Here is a 26,927-nt window from a genome sequence, read left to right as displayed (position 1 = left end):
ACCGATGTCTTCTTTTGACACTTGATTCCCCAGGAAGCTGAATTAGATGATAAGAAGATCTACTGGTTTTTTTGCTTTCAAGTGGTAAATGTCTTCTCCTGTATCTCCAGCTGGTACCAAACTTACCAAGTGGAGACAATCAGACTGGTTTAGCTGATACCCCGCAGCTGAGATCATTCTCCTTCATGAACTGTTAACTCATGCTGTTGTAAAGCATGAATTCTATTTCTCAATGAAATCTTCACAAGAAAGATTTACAGCTTTGCAGAAAAGCAGCGCAGAGCCCTCAGATGTGCTTGAAGGAAAAATGCAAATCCAGCACTCTGATGCTGTGGGCTTTTAACCATGTGCATGGATTGGTTTGGAGCACAGTCCATCAAAAGAGGCAGTAACACCAACCCTAAGATAAAGAGGTCCCAGTAGTCGTGGCTGGAGATTAACTCTGATGTACCAAGATGGAAATTGATCAATAAGAAATAAATATATATATACACACACGTACATACATACATATTTAAGATATATACTATATAGTACATATACATAGTGTATTGCATGTGTATATATAATATATGTATTTTGTATAAAAAAGCTTCACATTCAAGTATAGATACATATCAAAATATAAAGAAAGGAGGACCTTTTGAAGATAACCTGAAATAGAAAATCTGTCATAAGCAGAATTCTTATTAGGATCATCAAGCCATGTTTGCCCTAATTTCACAATGCAGATGGTTGGTGAGAAACACAACCCAAAGAGAAGTGAGAAAAAGGGGGAAAAAGTGATAATGGAAAATGAGATGTAGTGTCAAATACATCAGTATATACATGAATCCTTTCCTTAAAATATCCCATACTTGGAGGGAACAAAAATGATGTTTTAATTTGAATTCATAATATGGTCCCTCAGTTGTTGTGTCTTTTTTGTAATCATCATCATAGCCAAAGGAAAAAGATATCTGAATGATCAGAAGGGTTGAAAATCAAACTAGTACCGTCAACCCTAAAAGGTAGTTCACAAGCCTTGATATGAAATATGGCTCATGCAGCTTTGTTCTGCACCTAAAATACGAAATGTATCGTGAGTAGAGAGAATATTGGATGGAAATTCTGAACCTCAATTAGCCCTGCATTGATTCAATGTCTGACCAGAAATTCTCTCCATGGCCTTCATCTTCAGATTGTTGAAATTATGCTCACATAATCAGCAAGTAAATCACCCTGACTTTTACAAACAATGAAAACACTAAGTGTATCTAACTCTGTAAATCTACAAGTCATCACTTTTTGTTTGACAATACAGTACAATTTGGAACTGTGATCAGAGGTTTATGCAAAGAAGGCATGGCAAAATACAGCCACGGTCAATAGGATGATGCCATTGATATTCACAACATTTCTCCAAAGTGGCACTTCGCTAGTGTCAGTCAATTTCCTCTTCAACGCTTCCTCTTCCTCCTTGCTCAGTTTGGGTCCTTGTTGTTGATCTAAGCCACAGAACCAGTTGAATGCTTTCTTGAAGCATCCTGGTTCTTCCCTTTCCTCGTGAACTGGAAGGAATAACACACTAGTCATGAAATAGACCACTGCATACGTTAGAAGATCCCTGTGACTGAGTGTCCTGGGTTCGGAGTTGCTGGCTGGATTTAAACCACGACACTGAGGGCACTCCTGTATTTAATCCAGCAGTTCTGCTTTATGGTAATAGTTACATGGAAACGTTTTAGTACAAGGCAGTACAGGAATCAAGTTAATATTGTGTTTTCGCAGCTCAGCTGGAAAAAGTGATTTCCCACATGTTGCAAGAGAGCCTTGTGCAGAAGACACTTGCACCTTTTGCAGCCTAGAGATTTGGTTTCATACTGGAGAAGCAAAGTGCTTCAAAGCTTGAACTCATTTTTTTCAATGCTTTCTACACTTTGAATTAAAAGACATATGGATGAATTTGAGCATATTTATGAAAAGGAACTTGGCAGCTGAACCACAAACCAGCTAAGAGAGCAGGTCATTTTGCCCAGATGGATGTCTGGCAGTTCACTTTCAGGATGCCTTACACCAGATCTTTGCTCCTTCAGTCCTGGCTACTGTTTCCAAGTGAATTCTCATTGTTTCATTCCAAGTGCTGGAGTTGTGGGCAGTTCTGCCAATACACACCACATCTCGCCTAAAGCATCTCCATTGGTTTAGTCCAGCACTGCCACCTAGCTACATAGCAAGATTTTCTCCTTTCAAATCCACTTCTGATTTATGCTAGGCTTGTTGGATTGCTAAAAGGCAGCTTACCAGGCATTTAAATATGTGGGGTTTGTGTTATTGTTGTCTGGGCAGGCAGGAAGATGTCTTTAAATATCAAGCATGTTAATGTTCCTTCAGGAATGAAATAAGGATACACAAATATGTTGATAAAATCTCTACATATTCAGCAGTTACCTGATTCCTTGTCTTTTTCATCAGCTTTGGTCTCCTCCTCATCTGCATCAAGATCAATACGTTCTTCTTTGCTGTTCCGTAAAGACCAGCACAAGCGGTAAAGCTGCCATGAAACAAATGAGTTTATGAATTTCAACACCAGACAAACCAGCCTGGCCAACACATGAGCAAGACCAAATGTTTATTTAGTCAATGTCTAAGATTATTAGGAGTTACTGAAGATTTGTGACAGATAAATGAAGACTAGCTCATTGGCCTTCTTACAAGGACTATGTGATGTGAGTAGCTGAGACGTCAGGAGGTAATATACCAAATACCATTTATAATATAATACAAATAGTGTTTAAACCTAGCAGTTTCATTGAGTTCCACTTCTTGAAGAGCAGGAATGCAGTAATACTCACGTGTACGTCAGGGATGGGTTTAGTCATGAAGGAGACTGCCAGAATGACGATGGCAGAAACCCCAAACAGGATGATTGCAAAGTAAAGGTAGTGAATCCCACAGATGATGAATGGGCATTTGGAAGGGGACACACAGCTGCCAGTCCCATAGGCAAACTCTGCAATCATTCTGCTGAGTCCAGTCAACAGCCCAAACATCAGGCCCCAGAAGGCACCCTGCAGACAAGGTGACAGCAGTTACCAAAACAAGTAATTTCAGGCATGGAAATAGCTCTAAGCTCTGAATAGTTGCTGGAGGAAACATGGAGGTTGTTATGTGTGAAGCTGACTTTGGCACATAGGCTTTATCCAGATACTTTCAGTAACCGTATTTACAGCTCAGTGTATTAATATAACTGAAAGGAGCAATGTTCAGCCACTCAGAGAAGGAACTTACCCAGCTCATTTCTCAAAGTTCATTTGTCTCCACACAATGCACTCCTAAAGGACAGGCTCCAGCCACAGACTACATAACCCAAGGGTTGTTCTTGTATCATTTCACCTCTGAGGGCTGAATCCCTGACAGCTCTAGCATGATGGAGCAAGCTAGTGTGTCTGTGTGATTCCTCTTAAATATGGGTCTGGTTTATCTTCTAATGACCTTAACAGAAATTAGTTACAAGTTAATTCTCAATACTTTTGGTGGGTGTTTTGCTGCTAGGTATAGATTACTGCAGCCCCAAGTATAAAAGACACACAGGTATGTCTGGGCACAAATTGAAATATGGGAAATTCAATTTAAACAGGAGCTTTTTTTGTTATACTGTAAAGATGACTGAACATGGAAAAGGTTGCCTAGAGACACTGTAGAGTCTCCATCCCTGGAGATATTCAAAACCCAACTGGACCTGAGCATCCTGTTCTTGTTAGCCCTGCTTTGAATAGGGGGTGGCACTAGTACAGAGGTACCTTCCAATCTCAACCATTCTCAGAGTCTGTGAAGTCAAAAAACTTATGACGGCAACACAAATTTATAAATCCTGATTAAAAATACTCTAGGTTTGATGCTGGGTTTATGAACAAAGCAGTTTTATTATTCAGTGGTCAAAGATACAAAAAGGTCTGGAGTAGGACAAGACAGTTACTTCTGTTTCTGGCAGAAAGAAGAATGATTCTGAGCAAGAAATGTTGATAAATCTTATGAGTAATTATAATATTTGAGTTTATCTTATGCAAGGCTCCAATTCTCAGAAGCTTTGATGCTGGTTTCCATATTTACCCAAATTTAAATTGTGCAGGATATGCAAATCACTAAGGATTATACTTGAATCCTTACTCAGGTAAAATTCCAGCTAAAATCAATGACAGTTTTCCATGAAGTGTGCAAAGATTTAATCCATTTGTGAGGTTTAGCCATATTGGGATAGGGAAGGGAATATCCCTTCTGTGTAAAATAGGCTTTTCTTGGCTATACACACAACCACTGAACTGCACTCGAGAGGAAACAGTGAGAAAAGTTTGAGCCCTATTCAGAAACTTGCTCTCTCAAGGCTTTATCATTGAACTCAACTCCTTAAAGCAAAACTGAGCAAGAGGCAAGTATTGGTGTTCCTAGTGTTACAGGAGAGAAACTGAACTCCTGAGTACTGAGCTTTCAGGATGTCTGAGACCTCAGTTACCACAGCTGGCCTATGGTCCTATTAAAGCATGTGACAGACCTCATGCCCTTCTAAATGACTTGCAAAGGCTCAAGTACAATATTTCTCAGTTCACTGCTCTATGAATCAAAATCAGTTATTCCCAGACTAGGCCCTAAAAGCAGCAGGAAACAATGCATGAAGCATCAGCAAGTTATTTAAAAGAGCACTGACAAAATATATAGTGGTCCAGAGGAATGTGAAAGGTGACGTGTAGTAAAGCAGTTTGTGACCAATACACTAAGAGATTACTTTCAAATACATCTCCATAAATTATCCATGTGAGACACTTCTTGGCAAAGTGACAGGTAACCCAAGTTTCAGAGCTATGTAGGAATTCATAGGTGACTGTTTCTGTATCAGATTAGCAAGGAACTTTTTCAAACTCACCTCTGAAACCTCAGGCCCTGATGTGTGGAAACAGAATCCCTGGACTATAATAGAATTTAAATAAACAGGAAGAAGTTGCTAATAGAAGACACTAAACCAAAACAGGCAGTTCTCACAGTGCCTAAAGGAACATGCAGCATTCCTGTTTCCTAATTTGTACTTACCGGCTCATTGACCCGCTTGCAGAAGACGGCAAGCAGGAAGAGAGCAGCAATGGGAGGTCCCAGGTAGCTGGTAACTGACTGAATATAATCAAAGAGCTGCCCACTTTGAGCTGACTGCACCACAGGAACCCAGGCAATGCTGATGCCAATTAAAAGTAACATAAATGCCCTGTAAACACAACCAGATATTCACTTAGTCACCTGCTTAGAAGCATCTGTCAGAAAGAAAAAAGCAGCAATTAATAATTTAAATGTCTATTTTGTATTTCAACCAGCAAAATCGATTGTAATGGCCAGTGTCCATTGAATATACAAAAGAAATCCAAGTTGGATAGTGTTTGTCAGCTGGCTGTCAGCACACAGCTCAATGTGCAATCAAAACATAGAAATAACTTTTTTCCTTTGTTTGTTATGTCCAGAGACAAATCAATAGCAGATCAACAAGAGGAACTAGTTCATTGATGCTGTAGTATGGTGTAGCATAAAGCCTATGAAGATAGCTTAAAGCAGTTCCCTTTGAACAGCAGCAGGAAATGTTGAGAATTACTTTAGCTACTTCATGCACTGGCAATTAAATTGGAAGCAAGGGGGCATTTCCACCAGGAAAGGGTATTGTGGGACAAGCCTGTCTGACCACAGGAGGCCACTGCTGCGCTGCCCACACCCCGTGGGAGCAGGTTTCCACCCAGGCTCTCGGTGCACGCCTTGGAGGCTTCGGCCCGTATGCACCTAGTGCTTGCTGTTTGCACCGCTGGAGGAGGCTTGGCTGCACTCACCTTCCTGCTAACATAAGCTCTTTCTCAGATGGTCGTGTTCGAATCTTGGTGTAAATGTCCATAGTGAACAGAGTACTAGCACTGTTGAAAATGGAAGTCAGGGAGCTCATAAGGGAGGCCAACATGACTGACAACATCAGACCCCGCAGACCTGCAATACAAAGACATATGAACCAGGCTGAGTGTTCTGTGAGGGTCTCAGTACGTGGCACAGGCCTGTTGTGTCCCTTTCAAGCCAGGCAGCTCTGAGTGTGTCTGGCTCATTCACGTGCTGATGCCTGACTGATATTCTCTCACAGTGCAAGCACAGTAATGCCTGCTGAGCTTTGGAAAAGCTGCCTACGGCAGTGACAGGACAGCTCGTGAGCTTTTGGAGCATAGGTACTTCTTTTGTGAATGCTGCCTGATCAAGTGCTGACATAACTAAGCAGACTGTACCCTACAGTTATAAAAACGATTTCTCTTGCTTGCAGGCAAATGCTCACTTGCTTGCAGTACTGGTTTACAAACCAGTTGCTTGGCAAAAAAGAAGTTTCTTTTATTGTTTGAAAATCAGAGTAAGCCACTTTTCCAGATGGCATGATCTAGTCAAAACAGTGTGAGGAAGTACTGTAGTATTTTAATAATCCTATGTACAACAGTTATAACACAACAGCAGAGTACTGAAGATAGCAGGGAAGTACCCTGGTGTGTATAATACCCTAATCTGTCTTTGTAGCCTTCTGAACCAGAAAACCTCTGATTTTCTGCAGAAATTTATCTTCTACATGCACTTTGTGGTGCCTTTTTTCTCTCATTGAACAGGTGTCCTGTGGGACAATGGGTACCTGGAACATTTTCTTCTCCCACCTCAATAGGTTTAGCAAAAGGACTCCAGGTGTATGGCTCCAACTCAGAAACCCTGACAGAGACAGTTTCTATAAATCATTGGCCAAAGAGGTTATGTTTTACCTTCTCAGAAAGGGAGCTCAATTCCCATTTCATCACCAAGTATTTGTAGCTATTCTGCGCCTACAGCTACAACTAATACAGGCTGTACTTTTGATAGCAGTACATAATTCTAGCAAGAATTTGGGAACTAAATATAGGACTTGGGCTCCACCTGATTTTACAGTCTGTCAGCCTCACCCTTCCTAAAAGAAACTCACAAACACAGGCAGTATCCTACCTCTTGGCATAAGCTCCACTACCATCTTTGGATAAGCAATGTTTGTACAGCCAACTGCAGTGCCACAGGCCTCCTGACAGACTTCAGGCACAACACAAGCCACCACATCTGAGGAGAGAATAGTGAGACAGGGTTAGACAAGGTCATATAAACAACAGATTGCTCCCGAATTAGCAGAGCTTCCAAAATTTATCTCTGTGTTGAATCACTGAATTGACATGCTTGATACCATCCTAGGTCCGCTGGCAAGGAGGAAGGCTACTCTAAGCCTCTACCTTTTCTTTCCTCTCTAAACGGGTACTGAAAAGTGCTTCAGGTCAACAAATCAGCATTGGTTTGTCAGACCAGAACTGAACAACACAAGGAGAGCAAGTAGAAAAACAAGCCAAGGAACACAAAGACCCCTCCCTCCAACCTGAACATCTCTCCCTTGCCTGCTGTTAAACATATTGATGGTTAAGAGAGACGGGAGATGGGCATTTCCCTCACGCTGCACTCAGGACTGTGTGGCCCAAAGGGTTGCTGTCTGACCGATGACATTCTTCCTCTGACTTCCAGCAGAGTGCCAGTCCTGGACAGCATTTTCCACTATTCAACCAGAGTGGGCTCTAACAGATAACTGGGGAGAAACACTGTGGAATTTCTCTCCCCTAAAACAGACAGCAGTAGGATTAGCAGAAACCTGGGATCAGGGAAAAGAGGAAGACCTGTGGCTTCTTACAGTGTAGTTATTCTTTCTGTATACATGTGTCTGGGCAATTTGGGTGACAAGATAATAATTAACAGGTTGTTTGGAACGGACAGAGAATAGGAAATTGAGACTGGCAGTGAAAGACAGGCAGCAAGAAGAGATTTGCACTTCCATGTACAAATGCATACCTGTATATAGAATTCGGCTGATCATTCCAGGCATCACTATGAGAAACATGGGCAAGAGTTTCAAGTATCCACACATGATACAACCAGCCTTCACATGGGACATGTTCTTGCCAGAGAGACATCTTTGGACAATAACCTGTCAATGAGACATGACTCAACCAAGAGCAGCATTCCATGAACACACCATGCCAAGTTCCAGGAACATAGTACTTCCTACCCTCAGTGAAAGAGCCTATGATCTGTTTCTGTCACTAGGAAAAATAAAAACTACATGAAAATCTAAGGCTGTATTTGAAATAAGTAAAGGCTGTAGGGAGAAGGGAGATAGACTGAGGAAGCGTCTCCAGACTGAAAGACTTGACATATAAAGAACATCCTCCCAAGACTTCATGCAAAGATGAAAGCTGCACAAATAGGAAACAAATTAGTATTACTGAATGGGGTATCGTATCTAGACCCAGTCTGACAGGAATCATTCAATGCATGGTTTCCTAAGCTAATGTTCACATAACAACCTCTCTGTGTTTTTACATATGGTCACACACAAAATATAAGAGATTATACACAGAGTGCATAAGAAGAATTGAAAGAACACCCATTCAATCTTCTCACACGTGGGAAGGGTTTAGACTGACCAGTTGTGAAATAAGTGCCATTTGTGTGACCCAGCTGTGAATCACAGTGGGGAAGGAGCACCCCTGGGTCACACCAGACTGCAGTTTTGTGTTCAGCATTTCCAAGACAGATGGCTTCCACATTACCTGATCTGTGCACCAGTACCACAAAGCAATGATGCTCAAACCGAAGATGAGCGCTGGCCATGGCATATCTCCAGTGACAGGATCTCGGAAGATGTGAAAGGAATCCTTCCGAGGAGTGTAGCATTTTGGATCTATTGTAGTATTCCCATAGGAGATATTGGATGGAATTGCTTCCATGTACTTCTTCATGAATGCATCATACCCTCCTACTTCAGCAAATGCTGAAAAACAGAAAGTGAAAGTAGTGATCAAGATCTCACATAGAGCTAGAGAAAGTGAAGAGAAAAACCTCCTGAACAGGGCTGTACAGAGCCCCTAGCTAGCACACAGCAACCTTGTCAGGAAACAGCACAGGGTGTTTGTAAGCACACACAGTCTAAGTACCCAAGTAAACTTCCTTTTTAGGTTTCTGCATAACTTGCAAATGTTGGGTTAGGCTCCACTGCCTCCACATTTCTTACACATGCCTTGCCAAGAAGTGAAATGACCATACATTATTTCCACACACTGTTAATGTAGGCAGAACCTGACGCAGGGTTGGGTCAGTTTGAGGTTTCTTGTATTATAACAGTGGTGGAATAATTTTATGTCAGTGAAAGACCTAGCTAGAGGAAAACCAAGCCCTGAGTACCTAGGCGATAGGGAAAGGACACTACAAATTCTTGCAATCTTACGACTACATCTTTCTTTCTTATAATCCTTCCAATTCTGTTTAACAGCATCATTTCTGTTGTAAAAAGCATATAGACTTCTGGATACATACACTGTCCTATTCATAAACATTCAGTTCATATCTTCTGTCCAGCTGGCAATATAATGACGTTCATAGATCAACAACAAGGCTTACTTAAAGTGTTAATATGTTTGCTTTATTTTAACACAGGCTAGCAGCCAGAAACAAGCTAAAAACATGCAATGGGACCAACAGTTTTTCACTTTGACTCAGAAATTTTCATGTATTAGCATCTGAATATCTATGAAATTATAATCTACTCGAAACCAGATACTCTCTGAACTTCTCAGGAGTATCATTATCACCTGCAAACAACTCTGCTTTTATCTCATTAGCCATCACAAGTCCTGTTCTCTCATGGGATGCTAGTTATTACCTTACACTTTCGTGTGTGCTTTGGAGATGGAGTGGTCTCAGTAACTAAAAGGCTTGGCAATATGCCTTGTTTTAGCAATGTGCATATTTTCTTCCATGACAAATAGGAATAAGAACTGAAATCTGCTGGTTAAGATAAGAGAGTTCCACACTGCAGGATCCATTTCCTTAGCCACTGTGGGATTTGTGGTTGAATATTCCAGTTTATTCATCTGATTTACTTACCAAACCCCATGAGAATAAAGGATCCCACTATCATGATAAATGTTTGTAAGGTGTCAGTGTAAATAACAGCTGCAAGGCCACCTAATGGCAAAGAAAACACAATACAAATACGTTATTCCCTGTGGAAATGCCTCAGTGGAAGTCCTGATTTGTTCATCCTGTCACCACCTCTCTCTTTCAAAACCACTGTAACTCCCTTTCCAGGTCTGCATTTGTCCCCTCTTACCCACCTCCCCTCTTCTCTTTTCTCTGTCTCCCCTAACTTCTTTGATTTATCAGACTGCTCTGCAAACTCACCTGTGATGGTGTAAAGAGCTGTAATAGCAAGCAGGATAATTATGGCCAAATAAAGATTCAGGCCTAAGGCCAGATGTATAAATACAGCTCCAGAGAATATGTCTGCCTAGAAAAGAAAAAATGATAGCTCAAGCAATGTATAAATTTGGGAAGATGGTGTATTACACATTCACAATGAGGGTGCTGAAATACATAGATCCCATATAGTACTGCACACACCCCCAGAAAGGACCGAAAAGAAAATAGAGGCCATTTTAGTACAACTGCCAGTCTCCTCTCACTGCTGTGTGCTTTCTACAAGAGCTGTAACACTTCCCAAAGAACCTCCAGGTCTTTTTCAATGGGTCATTTCAGCTGGACATGGAGTCACCTCACTACTCTGTGCTTACATGGAGAGACAGCTTAATAACCAGTTCCTTAAAACTGAGATGACACTTGCTGCTCTGCACAGGGATGGCCTCTGACATCTCCAAGACACAGGTTGGTTTTCTTCACGTGATGCTGCTCTATAAGTCACTTACTCTTTCTTTATTGCCTGCACATGTGTGGTATAGCTCGTCTTGCCGGTTCAGGACAAATGGTGCATTTGCATTAGAGGCAAACATACCTCTAGTTTTGAGTTCCTGTCAGAATAACTGACATCAGTTGGCTAACAGAAGAGACCTTTAGCTCTTGCGTAAGACAGGAATTGTTCAGGTTTCAGAGCAACACTCTGGGATTTTAATCATATTAAATCAGTTCCTGATTTAGAGGTAATTTGCATTAATGTTATATACCCAAGTTTGCAATCAAAATAATCTACTCCAGTGCACTTGTAATGCATTACTGTAAATTATGCTTTCATTTGAGTTTGCATCTGGGCCAATCCTTTCTCCTGAGCATCCAGATCCTGAGCTCATCTCCAATCCCACCTGCATGCCTCCTTCCTGTATACCACACCACCTATACAGGACTCTATACAGGGAATCCTACCCCCATTTGACAGTACAAGTCAGCACTCAGTGACCTCAGGAGCTGCAAAATGTCCATATGCAGGGTTTGAGAAACAAAGATAAACACCATCACATGTGCCCTGGGGTCAAGCCAGCACACACAACTGCTGTAGGGCAGCTGCTAGTAGCAGCTTGGTGGAGGAGCAGGAGTTCCACAGGTCAGGCTGTGGGCAGCCAGAGCCTGTGATCACACAGCAGGCACTGGCACCACTTTGGTCCAGGCTAGGCTGAGGTAAGGCCTCAGTAACACCAATAAGCAGTCATGGAGTCTGGCTATCTGGGAGATGTCGGATGAAGAAACCCTCTTCATTCCAGAGACACTGAAGCCAAGACTGGGGGGATATGATCACACCCTTAGCTCACTCTGAAGAATAAGGAAGAGGTGAGGACATCTGCAGCAAGAGACTCTCCAGTCCTACTGCCCTCACATGCAGAAAGCAATGTGAAGCAAGAACTTGAATCACAACAGAGGTCCCACTCCCAAAACTCTGCCTCTGGAGCAGCTTGAGACTATTTGATTTCTTATAGGCACTGGGAGCCACGACTTCTAACTCTTATCCCCAGTGGCTGTTAGACCACACCCTTTGTCCTTTCTCTCTGCTGTAATTAACTTTCTTCCTATCTTTTCATACCGTTGATCAGGTTGTGTCCCAGATGGTTTTTTTAAATTGTTCTTGGCTTTAGTTTAGCCTAAATATCATTAAAATTTAATGGTCCTAAAATGACACCCCAGAAAGAAATGTATAGTTAATTATTTAGCATCCTGAACTATATAACAGCTCCTGTAAATTGCTGAGTTACCTTCCAACCTCACTGTTCCTCCTTCCCAATTAGATTATTGCCTTCCAATATTTCCTTGTTTCTCCATTTATACTTTTTTATGGACACTGTTTAATCTTTACCTTATCTCTGAAGAGCATAAATCTTTCCTTTATACTGTCATTCCAAAACCATGTGCAGGTCATGCAGGAACAACTGGCAGAGCACGTGCCAACTGAGTGAATCCAGCTGCAATGCTAATGTGGGAGTCAGGGCAGTGGCACGTGCTCTTTATCCCCTAACACCATGCAGCCTTAAGAGTTATCCTTCCCCTTCCTCTTCCACCTGGTAAGTCTATGCCCATACATTTACTACTGAAGTTATACACAATGAATGGAAAGAAAATGCTGGAACACATTTGGAAATCCAAGTTTGCAGGTTCTGATTTCTGCAAAAGCTTTCAGATCTTAATTCCCTTTGGTTTGTCATAACTCAGTCAATCATTCTCCATCAAGATTTCATTTTTACTAGGCCATTTTTTTTGGCATAATGACTGATTGACTGATATCAGCAACACTAATTGCTAGCAAGGCCCTGCGAGCTGCTACCAGCACTGCTCACAAAGCACTTCATGCTTAGGATACACCTACATGTGGGTTGCCTGTGCAACAGAAATGCTTCAAGCTCAAAGATCTTGTGTGTCCTGACCCCAAAGATCAACACCTTGCAGCATGACCTCATCTTGCAAGTGGCTGATTAGCGACAAAACAAGGTAAGAAATCAACCAAGAATACACAGAAAATGTGCAGGAAAAGAGAAAAGGTGTGCAAAGGGAATCTGAGCATCATATGGTGGTGGGCACTGTGCCAGAAAGAGCATGCCTTGACATGGTCTATCGTTCATTGGAAAGCACTGTAATAATCATATTATTAAGAAAATTGGATATTTCCACATATCAAAGAAGCAGGATGTGAAATACCTATCCCAGAAACAAGATGTCATTCTTCTACAAGGTTAAACAGCAGTGAGTATCACTGCCAGGCAAACTGACAGGTGTGACAGCCCGCTAAGGGCAGGGCAGAAACCCATGCTTCTATATCAATTCTCAATAAGCCCTGAAGATCACAAGGGAGTGTTTGCAAAGGCAGCAGTCAAGGAAGTAAGATGCAAATTTTCAAGCTGACTATGACATGGGCTGTCAACACATGGGTATGTTCACATACACAGCATGCCTCTGGAAGAGACACCTGTGCTGGCTTCACACAGTATGCATATCTCTATACAGTACAAAGAAGCTAGCTATGGTCCAGGATGAAACAGCCTTCCCCTTTCTGCTTCTGGAGCTGGCTCATCTGGAGACGATTAGGGTCTGGTGTTGCATAGTGGGGTATAGAAACACCTACTCTGACAGCCTCTGACAGTGCCTGAAACCTCCAAGCACTTTGACTGTTGTGCCTTTTCTGAATAAGATACAGCAGGTAAACCAGACCTGGGCAAACCCTGCACTACAAAACAGAGTGACATAAGACAACAGTGCAGAAGACATGTTTGTACAGTACAGGAATCTGAGCCACATTTGTACATGGGGCAGACACTCTCAGAGTTGTTCTGGGCAGATGGGGGAAACCAAAGAAATGCCTAGAGGAATTTGTGCACCAGATTTTTCCCCTGCATGGCACAGAGCTCCAGCTCCATGGCAACTCCCCATGCACATCTGGAATAATTGGGTTGATGGGAAGCTGGGACAGGCCACTGGTTGAGTGCAGTCCAGGTAAATTGCTGCTGTATAGATCTCTTGATTATTGCTTTGCTTCACAGGACCACAGAAGCAGGAGAGAGTTCTTCAGCCTCCCGACCACACTGGATGCAAGGCCAAGGCACTCCAACTGAAATGGGGTGAAATGCCAAGACCAGACCCCTAGGTGTGGTAGAGGCTGGAAATAAAGATAGATAATTAATTCAGAACCTTGTAACACCTTGATGGCTCATTACAAACATGTGTTGCAGAACAGTACTGTAAGTCATCTGACTGGAGGAGTTTCTTGGCTGCTAGAGCTGCCAGAACTCTGTCATACCTGGGATTTTGATTATGGTAGTTAAGCACTACAGCAGCAGATTAACAACTCCACAGTACCAACCTGTTTAATTTATAACCTTTCTAAGGACTGGCTGTCAGGAAGATGTGAGAATGAGAGCAAAAGGCCAATCTTTTAGCTTAAATTGCACTATTATCACTCAGCTCCTATTCAGAGGGCAAAGAGTAATCTGCCATGGCAACTTCTGCAAAACAACAGATTGAGGTATGCCTGAACTGTGGACTTCTTTAGAGGCTTGGTAGTTTCAAGTTATAGCGAAAATACCTGTTCCCTTCACTACCTGACACCAACACAACCACTTACTTCATAAACATTAACTTCATAGCACCTTAAACTTTATACCAGCCACTTGCTCAGTAAAAGAAACTCTCCTCTCTTCTCCTTTCACCTCAGCTGTTATAATTCCTCTCCTTTCCACTTCCCCACTCCTTTGTTTTCTAATCCCTGTTATTCTCTTATTTTCCATAGCCCTCTTGCTCTTTTCCCTCAACTGCATTCATGATGGCGTGTTCACCAGAGGATGCTAAACCAGATAAATATGAAGTCTGGGGACAAAAAATCTCCTGCTACGTTTTTCAGGGATCCCTAGAACCATAGACTGTAATACAGTACAAGCTTCCCTCCACTCTGACTTGTTCTATAGGAGAGCATAAGCATAAGTAAACCTTAAAACCTGAAAAAGAAAGAAAGCACAACAAGCATCTGGAGACATTGCCAATTCAACTCAAGGGCTCCAAATCAGAAACAACTGACCAATTGGGTGAACAATATTGTAAATAGGAGTTTCTTTTCTTTAGCTCAATGTAGGATGGAAGAAATGCTCTACAAGTTTTACTTACTGAGATCTTTGTGAAAATATACAGGATCAGTGAAAGGACTGACAGGTAGATCTGAATCCGTTTCCCACCAAAACGCTTCCTCAGATACTCTGGCATCGTCACCACCTGCAGGGAAGGAGTTGAGGTTTCAGGTAATGGGGAACACACATAAAGCAAATTAGAGGAAGTTTTTTGCTACTCAGACGTTGTAAGAGTCAAAGGGAGAGGAGCCGCAAATGCAGTTGCAAGGAAGAGTAGCTCCAGGAATCACAGGAGAACAAGGTAAGAGTACCTAGTACTTCTCAGCTCAGATCTCTGAACAGACTCCTCACTTTTCAAACAAAACCACACGTAGTACAATCCTAGCATACTGGGATCTCTTGCCATTCATAATGCTTTGCAACATTCGAGACCTGATCCATAAATATGACCAGCAAAGAAAAGCATAACATACTGTTTTGACTTACCCCAGCTTTGATGTAGATGGGTACAAACAGCCATCCTAAGACAACCACAAATATCAGAGCCTGTAGCCAAGACAAGATCAGCTGAATTAGTTTCCTCTCTAGAGCTAGAACTTCCAAAGCCCATTTATCAAGCCCAGTAGCAGCTAGAGACCACAGAAACCACATAAACCTGTGTGGTGTGGGGGTGAGCTACAAAATATTAAGGAAGGTGAAGTCTGCTACCTGAGACCTATTTATTAGCATCTTGATCTCAGAACCTCTAATGCAAGATACCTTCCCACCCAGAATCAAGCATGCTGCAATGGTGTGTTGTAACACCTAAAAATATAGCTACTGGGGAGAGTAGTGCTTCTTTTGGTTATTATTTTGATCATTAACTGCCTCTGCACTGGTCTGTCTGGATGGTTGTGTGTTTTACAACAACCCCATGTACAGTACAAGATCTACCACATGCATTTTGTAAAGTATTTGTATTCCTACATTACCATTTCATAACTTATTTTGTGTTACCATGTGTATTTTGTGAGCTGTAGATCTTACTGTATTGCAGTGTCACAGTTTTCTGACTTGAATGGCTAGCCATGGCTTGTCTGATGCAGAATTGTACATATTTAAATGGACAAATCTAGAACAAAATCCTGCCCTGCATTATGATGTCCACAGGGCTTAAAGGGCTTTTTTAACTACATCTTTTAAGTTCTGCCCTTAGATTAAAACTGTAAGATGGACAAGAAATACTGCTTCTGCTGTCATACTAACACAAATTAGAAATCATTTCAGTGGAGTAACAGTGATAGACAAGGCAATAACAGTCAAACTTGGTATCTCTTTTAAGAGGAGAACCACATGATACAGTCAAGAGCAATATTTGCACTGTATCTATTAATCTGTATGCCAGTTCCACTATAAGTAATAAAACTTAAAAAAAAACATAAGTGATGAATTACACAGTGTACCTGTTCAAATACACACATGCATCATTGCTTCTTCCTAAACAACAATTGTTGTACACTGTGTATTGATATTAGTCTACAGAGAATCTCCCGGGAGATGAAGTGTAAGAGGTAGGTATGTTTGAAGAAGGATATGGGTCCTAAAGCTTTGAATACCATGAAATTCTGAGCAACGCTTTTTCTGTTTCACTTTGCTTAGTTTTGGTACAATGAGAAGGGAAACCAGGTTTGGTACAGAATTAGTGTAATCAAATACAGAAAGATGACAAATTAACTGTGCACATCTCATAGAGTTCATTTTAGCCTTTATCCTTCTCCTTAAATATTTATATCATACAAGTACTTGACTATGTGTAGCAACCATCTACTTGCTAATGGAAAAAGCCAAATCCCTGAGGGTGGTATGCCTCTTTCCCTGTGCAGAATTAAGGGAAGTATCAACCTATGTATACTCATGAAATTCTTTGTGTAGTGTTAATCCCTTCTGTGAAGGTGAATTATGTAGAACAAGGGCATTATTGTCCACACCCCATCGTGCCTGAGAATACAAGGGAATGGACTGAATCAGCTCATGTGAACCTACATCCTGTTGCAGTTAACACCATTCCTGGTACCCCAAGTAGTTAATATAAAGTCAGCTTCAATATCTCTACCCTAGTCTGCAACTGGAAGCAAATCACACACATAATTAAAGGAAGGAAAAACTAAAGAGGAAAAGATTTTTGGAATGCAGGTGGTTGTGAAGGATGCCTAAGGTTTCTTACAGCCTGTGAAGAATTCAGAGCCCCTTCAACAATTCTACTCAGCAAAATGCTGTAAAAAATACTGTGGATTACAAAACTGATAAGCTCTGCCCAACATCCTGCAGTCTGAAAGGGGTCTTTACAAATACACTTTGAAAGTAAACACAAGATATGTATAAGGAAGAGAATCCACTGATTCGTTTGGTTCAAACACTCTCTAAAAAGCCCCATTCAAAAGTAAAGGGACATTTTTTTCCCAGTGGCTTGGACAAGGATCAAGGAGGATGAACTAAACAGTAGATTACATTGGCACTTAGTAGTTTGTACAGAAAACAAGTGTTGCCAAACACAAACTTTGACAGTCTAAATTATTAGTCAACGTTATTTTGATTAACCTCAGCAGAAAAGCTGATGTTACAAATATGTTCACTTAAATGCATGCCACTTACATTCCATTCATATCCTCCGATGGCAATTCCTCCAGCTGCTGCTGTTCCTGCTATTCCCACAAAATGTCCACTGCCAATGTTACTGGCAAATAGAGAAGCACCAACCTAGAAACAGAAAGAACAATATTTGGCTCTTAGGTCCTGTTCATGGTTACTTGAAAAAATCATGTTCATTTGGCATTTTGAACTCATGCCCATCTGTCATCTAAGGCTGATGATAAAAATGACTTGGCAACCGACTTCCTTGACAACTTTCAAGACTCCCTCTTACCATTCCCCCTCAAACCTGACACTCTAACCATCATATTTACAATGATGGGGAAAACCAGGATGTTGCATAGGATTTCTTCCAGTAGAGTCCAACAGTTTATTACATAAATACAGATTTTTAAATATTTGCAAAACTTGACTGACATTTGGATGATATCCAAAGAATTAGGGAAGGCTGTGATCTCTCTTGCTCAAGTAGGAAACCATAAGTGCATATCCACTTGTCAGACTGGCACTCGCTACTTCATATTGCACAGTCTGTGGAGCTAAATGTATTACTGGTGAGAGCTGAACAGATTTTGTACTTGGTTCACTTTCCATCAAAAGATGTGATTCCTGAATTAAATTCTGAAAGCTGCATGGAAGAAATATCTGCTGAGAAAGTGCTTCTGGAAGATACAAACACTAGCAGATCAAGGAGTTCTACTTAAGAAATGACGGATCTCCAAGAACCCAAATATTAGGAACTGCTGAACAGGGAGAGATTAAACAAAAAATAATGGTTTATGTTGATCACAGACAGGCAGGAGCCATTCACAAGAGAAAGAGTGCCAAAAGTTGTAATTCTCTATAAAATAGCTCAGGCAGTAGAAAAGATAAAGAGAAAAGGTAGGAGCTTCATTTCTTCATAATGAAACTATTAAAGGCAGAAGAAATGCCTAACAATGATTTACAGGGTCAGACACTGAGGGACGTAGGGTGAGAATTCAAGCATGAAAAGGAGGTTGGACTGGGTATTGTGGGCAGAAGACATATGAGCCGGAGTAGTTCTGAGATGAAAAGAGGCGAGTGAGCAATGCTTTATTCACTTCTATCTTTCCTGAGAGCTACAAAGAAAAACAGGAAATAGGGTTAAAAATCAAAGAAAAGCACATAAGCAGTAGGCAAAAGAACCTCTGCTGACCAGCTTCATTTGAGGCAGATCTCTCGTGCTGAAAGATCCCAAGGTGCCTGAAAATAGGGGTTTTAGACATAGGAATGCAGGACCTACATACAGCACATTCTTCTTATGTAGCTGCCAAGTGCAGGTGGTTGGAATATGTTTTGAGTCACCTTACAAAAGGGAGAAATATTCCTTGTCTGCAATTCACTGGGAGATTTTTAGGGTCCTAAAATATATATAAAGTGAATAGCTAAAATTTCCAGGTCTACAGTCACTGCAGTGAGCTCTTTCAGTAGCAGTAAAAATCAATCTTTCACAAGCACAGGGATGACTGCCTGAGATTTGAGAGGATAAAAAGGATTTTGTTTTAGAAATCCACCTTTGAATACCAGATTTATTCTATAGAGCTATGCTAGAGCCAGGCACAGCAACTCACAAGCCTGATCTCTAATCACAAAACAGATCTCCCTCCCCAAGGTTTTATATACAATGTACAAATAAAATTCATCAGAGGATTCCACTTTCTTTTCCAAGCTTACTTTTTTCTCCTTTCCTCAGTTTGATCTTCTGATTTCTTCTAGTCTCTTTTCAGACAAACTGTTCTTTTGCTGTGACAGGACATTTATGTCACTAAGGTCACACAGTTCTGCAGTGCTGGAGTTTGTTTTCCTCTTTTTTACAGGTTTCTAGAAGCTGGTTGTGCCCTACAGAAATGTAACCAGTTTGTCATATGGCAGATATTTCTACAGGAATGATAAGTGTTGCAACAAGCATTAGCAAACAAGTCAGAGAGATCACTGGTAATAAAGAAAACCTTTTCTTCTAACCTCTTTGTGACAGCACCTGTGGTTTCCCAGCAATGATCATGAAGAAGCAAGACCCATTTATGCCAAGCATTAGCACTGTTCTCCAGTGCTTTCCCTGGAGACTGAATAATTAAACTTAAATCTAGGTTACTAGAAATGCAGTCACCAGAAAAGATTAACCACATTAATATCTGATTTTATTTAATGTGTTCCCTCTCCTGTTTCAGAAGCTCAGAATGTTCTGCAAGCAGATCCACCTAACAAAAGCAGCTAATGAAGATCCTGAAGAACTGAGAGCTGTAGTAAGCTTTGGCTCAGTGCCAGACACCCCAGGCCATATTGCAGCACTCATTGACAGTGCTGTGTTCCCAACTCTGCCCAGAGTACAACCACATTCAAAGAAAACCATGAAACCCAACAAAAACAATGCAAAATTACTAAGATCTTTAGGGCCGGCATAAGGACAAAACAATGTGAATGTAGATACCACACTTTCTAAATTCTCTTCTCTGAATTAAGGAACAGCCCATGCAGCAGAACTGTAAGATGAACACACACAAACACGGATGCAATTTCAAACAAGTTTTTTTCTTGTTATGTAGACATGGAAAGATAGAACTTCATAGCTGGGAAGATGCCTGTTACCCATACAATTGTGGCATAGTTAAAGCAAGCTGAGTGTTTACCAGACGTGCTTGTATCCTGTTAGCTGCTGATGCCAGAGGGGAAAGAGAAATTCCTGATCTGTCACAGCAGTACTTTAATGATAAAGGGAAGAAGGCAGATGAACTTAGTGCTGTGGTATTTTTGTACTGAAACAGCTGTTTACTGGAATTGCATGATTTGCTGTGGAGATGCTGCAGTACACCTAAAGAACACTGAGCTGAAACTGGGGTGGACAGAGGCAAACAATTTTTAACTGCTCTCAGTGAATGTGTTAGTGAATTGATTTTTAAACCCAATCTATGAGGAAGAGTGAAGAAGAAAGTTGACTGAAAGGAACAAAAGCTGTTAAGAGGGAAAGAGAGGACAAAAAACTGCACTAACCTGAGGCAAACGTGGAACATTAACTCTTATAAAATATTTTAAGAGATCAGGTTTTAACAAGAGTCCCCTGCTCAGGAAAAGTATCACCATGCTGCAGTCAGATTATCATCATTATGTTCTTCCCATGTTATCCATTAACAGTTTCACCTTGCTCTTTTCATTAACCTGAGGATGCATTGACATCCCAGTGCTTGCTGTTCCATTCCATGTGCAATGTGCTCTTCAAGTAAGTGACAGCATGCAGATTTTACAGCTTATGGCTGATACACATCCTATGCCACTCACATCCCCTTTCCTGTTTGAAAGTGTTAGCTTGGTTTCAAACTCTGTTCCCCCATCCCAAGCACACCTTGTCTGTGGCCTTTAGCCCCTTTACAGAGAACAGCAGAGGCTCCCTTACATCAGCAGCAGATCATGAGCCTTGCCCTGAGGTATCACTTGTCCCATGGGTCACCTGCAAACCTCTCTTCTCTAGACAAATTTCTCCCTCCCTTGTTGAGAAGTGCTCCTTGACACAGTCCACAGAATCATAGAATCACAGAATAGTTAGGCTTGGAAAGGACCTTAAGATCATCCAGTTTCAACCCCCTTGCCATGGGCAGGGACACCTCACACTAAACCATGGCACCCAAAGCTTTGTCCAGCCTGGCCTTGAACATCGCCAGGGATGGAGCATTCACAACTTCCCTGGGCAACCCATTCCAGTGCCTCACGACCCTAACAGGAAAGAACTTCTTCCTTATATCCAACCTAAGATCCTATATCCAATCCATGCTTTTCTTTAACTCACAGTTCTTCCCTGCAACATCATTTTTCCTAGCTGAAAACTTAGGAAAAAATAAGTTCCTACCTTTCACTTTGGAAAAAGCAGTACATTGCTTACAATGAAGTATTACTGCCACCCTTTCAAGGCTTTGAGATCCAAATAGAGAAGAATAGGTTTTTATTCCTCTTTCCCACTTGCTCTGCAAATTCTATGTACTGCACTATTGCCAAATCAAAACACATTTACTCACTTCCCAGTTCACTAAGGAACAGAGATGGATACACATCAAATGTGCCTCTGTCTTCCAACAAACCCTGTAGCTGTTGGAACAGCACAGTTGCAAGAAGGCTGATCTGATACCTTTCTACCTTTGTCCTCTGAGACAGAAAGAACACCTCCTGTCCAGCTGGAAAATTCTGACGGATTCTGCAGAAATCTGTTGCATTGAACTTTTCCTTTTCTACCAGAGCTTTCATCACTTCATTATTCTTCTTTCTCTGAAATTTATTTAAATTATGCATGAAACCCTGTATATCCTGTGAGAGTGCCTGCTGCAACATATGACTGTTCTCCAAGAACAGATACTTCATGTCCTACAGTGGTAGAAAGTATTTTGCTGAACCTAACTCCTTCATCTAACAAAACAAGCTAAAGTTCAGTCTGAAAGGCCCACAGTTACAAAGCTGTCACTTTCCTTGAGCTTCTCTTTGTCTTTCTGGCAAAAGCAGAGCTGGCTATGAGGATCTGAAGAGCCATATATGTCTTTCTTGAAGACATTTCCCTCAAAGCCCAAGAGACCACAACCAGTTCCTTGAAGATTCTTCTCTCATTTTCTGTAAAAAGACTGTGGAGAGGGCACAGCATTTCATACCATTATGATTAACCAACAATGATGTCAATTTCTGGCAATCAGTGAGAATGTGATTCTATACCTTGATCCCTAATCAACTACTGGAACTACTGAGTTAGCACATCCACTGCGCAAGGACAGTGATCCCAGTGAACAAACACAGTGATCTATTACGCCAGCAGAACAGCCAGAAAAGACCAACTGTGGGCTTGGTTCTGCAAAATGCTTCATGAATGCTGCTGGAGCCAACAATCAGAGGCACAGCTGGACAGATATAGCCAGGATAAGTGTCCTGCTCCTACTTTATACACTGAGGAACTGAATCTCAGTAACAATTTTGCCAGTGACTAATATGCAAAATCTATATCAAAAGTGGGACTAACCTCCAGCCCTTGATTACCAGGGTCTCCTCTAATCTACTAAACAACAGCTATTATATCATATCTTTGAACTGAATCCCTGTCTCAGGCTCATCAGTAAGAGATCCTAATACACTGCTAATGACTCTCTTTCCCTGTGAGGTCAGAAGAGCCACTTATGCCTGCCCTGGAGAGCACAGAACATGCACAACCACTGAAAAATACCATTATTTTAAGGGAATTCAACTTTTCAAGTGTTTCACAAAGCAGTTACACAGCAAGGGGCCTTATGCTGAATTACAGGGAAGAAATACGATAAATAAGAGTCCACTTACAAAACAACTTCCCTCACTCTGCCTCCCATCTACACTCTGTGGAAATGTATCTGGGGTTTCCAGAACCATGCCAAGCTAGTCCTGATGTGGCACAACATTAAAGTCAAAGCATAAAATAAGTAAAAAAGTACACACAGCATTAGCTGTTGCAGAACTGAGATCACCTCTTTGACTGAACTTTCTATAAACTTTCATTGGTTTCCTGGTCATTTCAGCCCAGTTTGCACTGGGTGATGGACATCCTATCTACCTGCTAAACCATGGCAATAGGTGTTTTGGAATCTCTCCTTATCCAAGGCAAACTTTCCAAGGTGGTGCTGCTGACCTGGTATTTAGTTTGTGGTTTGAGTGCTTGCCCTTTGTTTATTCTGAGTGATACCAGGGAGAATAGCAAGAAGGGTTTATTTTTCTGGTGCAGAAAGACACTCCTGGCATTCCAAAGGGAAGGCCCAAAGGGGTGGTCTAGGACTCAACTGATGACTAGCACTTCATCCATGCTGAGCTCACAGAGTTTGGGAAGGAGAGAGAGATGATCCTAGCAGCAGCCACTGCACCCTGGGGTCATCCTTTTTGTTTCCCCCCTGGAGACTGAAGCTTGCTGAATCTGTTGGGTTTGTGTCAGCAGAGAACTCACTGTTAGATAATCTTCCCTGGGTCTTAGGGGATTTATTAGGCATTCTCAGTGCCACTGCACAAGACAGCAGTTTTTTATGGTGAGTCTTTCTTGCCTTGTTTCTTCCATCTTAATTTACATCTGCACAAAAGGGTATTTATATTCACCCTTGACAGGCATACAAGAATTGCACAAGATTAAAACCAGCCCACAAACTAAAGTGACAGTTAAGCAAAGTGATCTGTTTGGGTTTATTCTCTCCTCCTAGAATTATAGGATTAACCTTAAAATAACTTGGAAACTTTCTCTTTCCTTGATCTTCCAATGGAACCTTAATTTTCTTAGATCTACTATACCAAATGAGGAAATTTTTTACTGTCATTGGTCTTTAATCTTTTTATGTCATTAAAGAGGCCCAATCCCTCTAAAAGCAGAGAGCAGCTCCCTGAAGATCAAGAAGACTGAAAGATGTGTAGGGATTTCTGCAGCCCACTTTAAGATTCCTAAATTGTTAGACAACAAATATTTACTCTCACTCTCTCTGACCCTGTTACTGAAGCCAGTAAGTGGGTGGAATCTTGAATCAAAAATCTTAATGAAGTGCAAAAACAATTTTGGAGAAAGAATGAAAGATCAGGGATGTTGAGGATTTCCATTAAGACCATGGAAGCATGAACAATACAACCAGTACAGACAATGCAGGTTTGTCCAAGTTTTCTGCTGTTCCAAGAGGTCACACTAAATAGACTGTATGATCTGAAAGAAATAGATAACTGTTTCTAATACCATTTCTGCCACAGGCCTGATGGACGGCTATGATCGTGTTTTGTGCCTGTGACTCCTTTTCTCCACCTTGGAAGAGAATACAGATCCACGGAAGAAAAATAATGCAAGTCACAAATAATCTTTCAATAAATTTAAACTGTATTTTCCAGTTAACAACCTTATCACAGTATTTCTAGGATTGTCTCCTTCTACAGACCAGAACTTGTTACCAAAAGTGGAAACAACAGAGCAATTCAGGGAGAAATTTCAGTGAATCAATTCTCCTCTGTGATAACCTCGCAATGAGCCAGCTTCAAGAGCAGTGAAAGGAATAAAAAGTTTTAAAGTGGGCTGAAAAGCAAAGCCTGCATTTGTCTACACTGACATTACCTATGTGTCCGGGTTCAAACAAGTTGTTCACATAATCAGGCCAGCTCAGATCTCAACACAGACAACTTCCCCAACACTTTTGCCTACCTATCAGGTGGCTTTTGTTGTGCAGTTTGCCTTGTGTCACCACAACTAGAGCAAGAGTTTGAAGCGCATCTACATGAAATACCCATCATAGTCTCAACAGTATTGTAGAGATACCTAACATTTAAGGACTAGGCATAGTCATATGGAAGTGGATACACACATACAAATGCTTTCTGTATATACACAACGTATAGCACTCACCGGCCACCAAACCATGCTTCGTCCAGCCAGGAAAAATCCACCTACTGTCCCTCGGTTGGTTGACAACATAGCCTGTGAGAAAAGAAAGAAGGAAAGAAACAAAGACAGATTGAATCATATTTGAAGTATAATAACCCAGCTGTCCACAGACTAGAATAAACAGCTGGAAGGAAGGGATAAAAGTGAAAGAAATGGGCAAAGTGAAAGAAATAAACAGAGTGGCTAAAAAGAACAAACATGATGAAGAAAATAATACAACTTGAGCAATGAGATTTGTATCTAGGTCTACATTAACCATACAAGTTCCGTTGCTTCACCTTTCATTACAGTGCCAATCATTAAAATAAAATGAAATTTAACAAAACCAAAGAAAGATCACTGAAATAAAACTGCATATGAGCACTTCATCAGGGGTGCCTTTGATTCCAAGCATCAAAAAAGACTGTAAGTTGCAAGTTCATTAACAGAAAGTGTGTAGCTCTTTTACTTAATACTCTTTAGCCCCAGCAGATAAAAATGTTTTCTTGTAGAGATATCAGCATTGTACCCACTTCTCTCTAAAGGTCAAGAAAAGAAGTTAACAAAAATTGCCTTTTCACACACTCATTTTGTATTAGTCAAGGGATGGGCTTTAGAGGGAAGCTTCATCCAGTTTTTGTTATTGACCCTGATCCAAATAATGGATTCCCATTGTCTCTTCTGATGGACTTTGAACAGGCAAATAAAGAAAGAAGACTTGGGGAAATTAGCCTGTTCTTTTCTTCTGATGCAGAAGAAAGGAAGTAAATATGGTAGATTTACATTTAACTACACACAGCAACTGGGAAATTATTTGCTGGAAAGAAACTACTCAGCATAGAAGTGCCTGATAAGCCATGGATCAGCCCTTTTTTGTCACAGACCTTTAATATGAAGTTCAACTACAGCAACATCCAAATATTGGTGGCAAAGCCTCAGCTCCCTCCTGCAGACAGCAAAGTGTTCAGATATACTGGGGGCTGCAGAGCTTTTGCTATGTTTTTGGCACTTATGATCGTGAAGAAGAGGTAAAGAAAATGTTGAGTCCATTTTGTGTACAGTCTAAATCTTTGGAGCTCCCCAAAACATTGCTGTGCTGCTAGAAAGGGATGTTTGCTTTGCAGCTGACTTCTCTGCACTGTGAAATAGACCCCTGGGATGCTCCTGGCTATCAGAGGATTACTGAGGGGCAATGCCTCCTCTCTGCTTGTTAATGGTCAGGTGTTTGGGTGACCAGGAGAGCTTGCCCCAAGGAAATGAAATTTAATGACATTCCACTGCTTACACTGTGTAGCTCACAGTATTTGCCTGTCATCTTCAAACACCTCAGCACTGAGGTTACACCAATAAGACGGTATCTGCCTTCCTCCATCAGCTGTGAAAGCACTGCACTTTGTTTTCAGATTAGGCACAGAGTTTTCCCTTGTAGTCCTCAGCACATTCAAGCATTGCCAGGATGAGGGCAGGAGGCACTGGTTTGTGATCATGAACAGATCACGATCATGATCAGAGTCATCACCTCACACCAATTCTCACTGCGCTCCACAGTGCTAAACCCCATCTGCTCACCTGCTTCCTAATAGAGACCACAGCTAGCCTGACATTTACTGATCTGATCTCTCAGCTCCTTCCCCACACACACCTCACTACTACACTTTCCCCCTAGTTCCATTCATCCACCTAAATGGGTGCCTTCACAGGTTGCCATCCCCTCTCCAAGTAAACACCCACATTTTCCCCACCATGCACTCATTAACTATCTCAGTTAAGCACCAAAATCTTTATGCAATTACACATTTTCATCTAGTGAGCCATTTTCCCAAGACCCTCTAAACTACCTGCTAATTAAAATAAAATAAAATAATAAAATAAAATAAAATAAAATCCCAACCTACCCATAGTCCCACTGCCAGGACTACCAAAAAATAGATGACAATAACAGAGATGTCCGCAGCATTGTTGATCTTTACGCTGGATTCCAT

The 26,927-nt window shown here is 41.3% G+C and overlaps 1 protein-coding gene across 4 annotated transcripts; it reads right to left on the bottom strand.

Moving 5' to 3' along the window:
* Positions 1-643: 643 nt before the first annotated feature.
* Positions 644-26,927, bottom strand: LOC101876786 (sodium/glucose cotransporter 1). Of its 4 annotated transcripts, XM_031047836.2 has the most exons (16): positions 26,841-26,927; positions 24,928-24,999; positions 17,556-17,660; positions 15,411-15,470; positions 14,965-15,069; positions 10,279-10,384; positions 9,982-10,062; positions 8,649-8,869; positions 7,888-8,023; positions 7,009-7,116; positions 5,841-5,991; positions 5,065-5,233; positions 2,835-3,050; positions 2,491-2,533; positions 2,039-2,077; positions 644-1,445 (listed from the first exon to the last, which is right to left on the bottom strand). In XM_031047836.2, the coding sequence occupies exons 1-16, from the start codon at positions 26,925-26,927 to the stop codon at positions 1,330-1,332; spliced, it is 1,815 nt and encodes a 604-aa protein (XP_030903696.1). In that variant the 3' UTR covers positions 644-1,329. The 4 variants fall into 4 exon arrangements, with proteins under 4 accessions (XP_030903696.1, XP_005147848.1, XP_012984156.1 ...); XM_005147791.3 differs by lacking the exon at positions 2,039-2,077 and having other exon boundaries at positions 644-1,550; positions 2,431-2,533; XM_013128702.3 differs by lacking the exon at positions 2,039-2,077 and having other exon boundaries at positions 644-1,526; positions 2,431-2,533.

The sequence above is a fragment of the Melopsittacus undulatus genome, chromosome 12, assembly GCF_012275295.1.
Source record: "Melopsittacus undulatus isolate bMelUnd1 chromosome 12, bMelUnd1.mat.Z, whole genome shotgun sequence".
NCBI lineage: Eukaryota > Metazoa > Chordata > Aves > Psittaciformes > Psittaculidae > Melopsittacus > Melopsittacus undulatus.
Note: the sequence above shows the minus strand (reverse complement) of the source record. Positions and strands in the feature narration are given on the sequence as shown.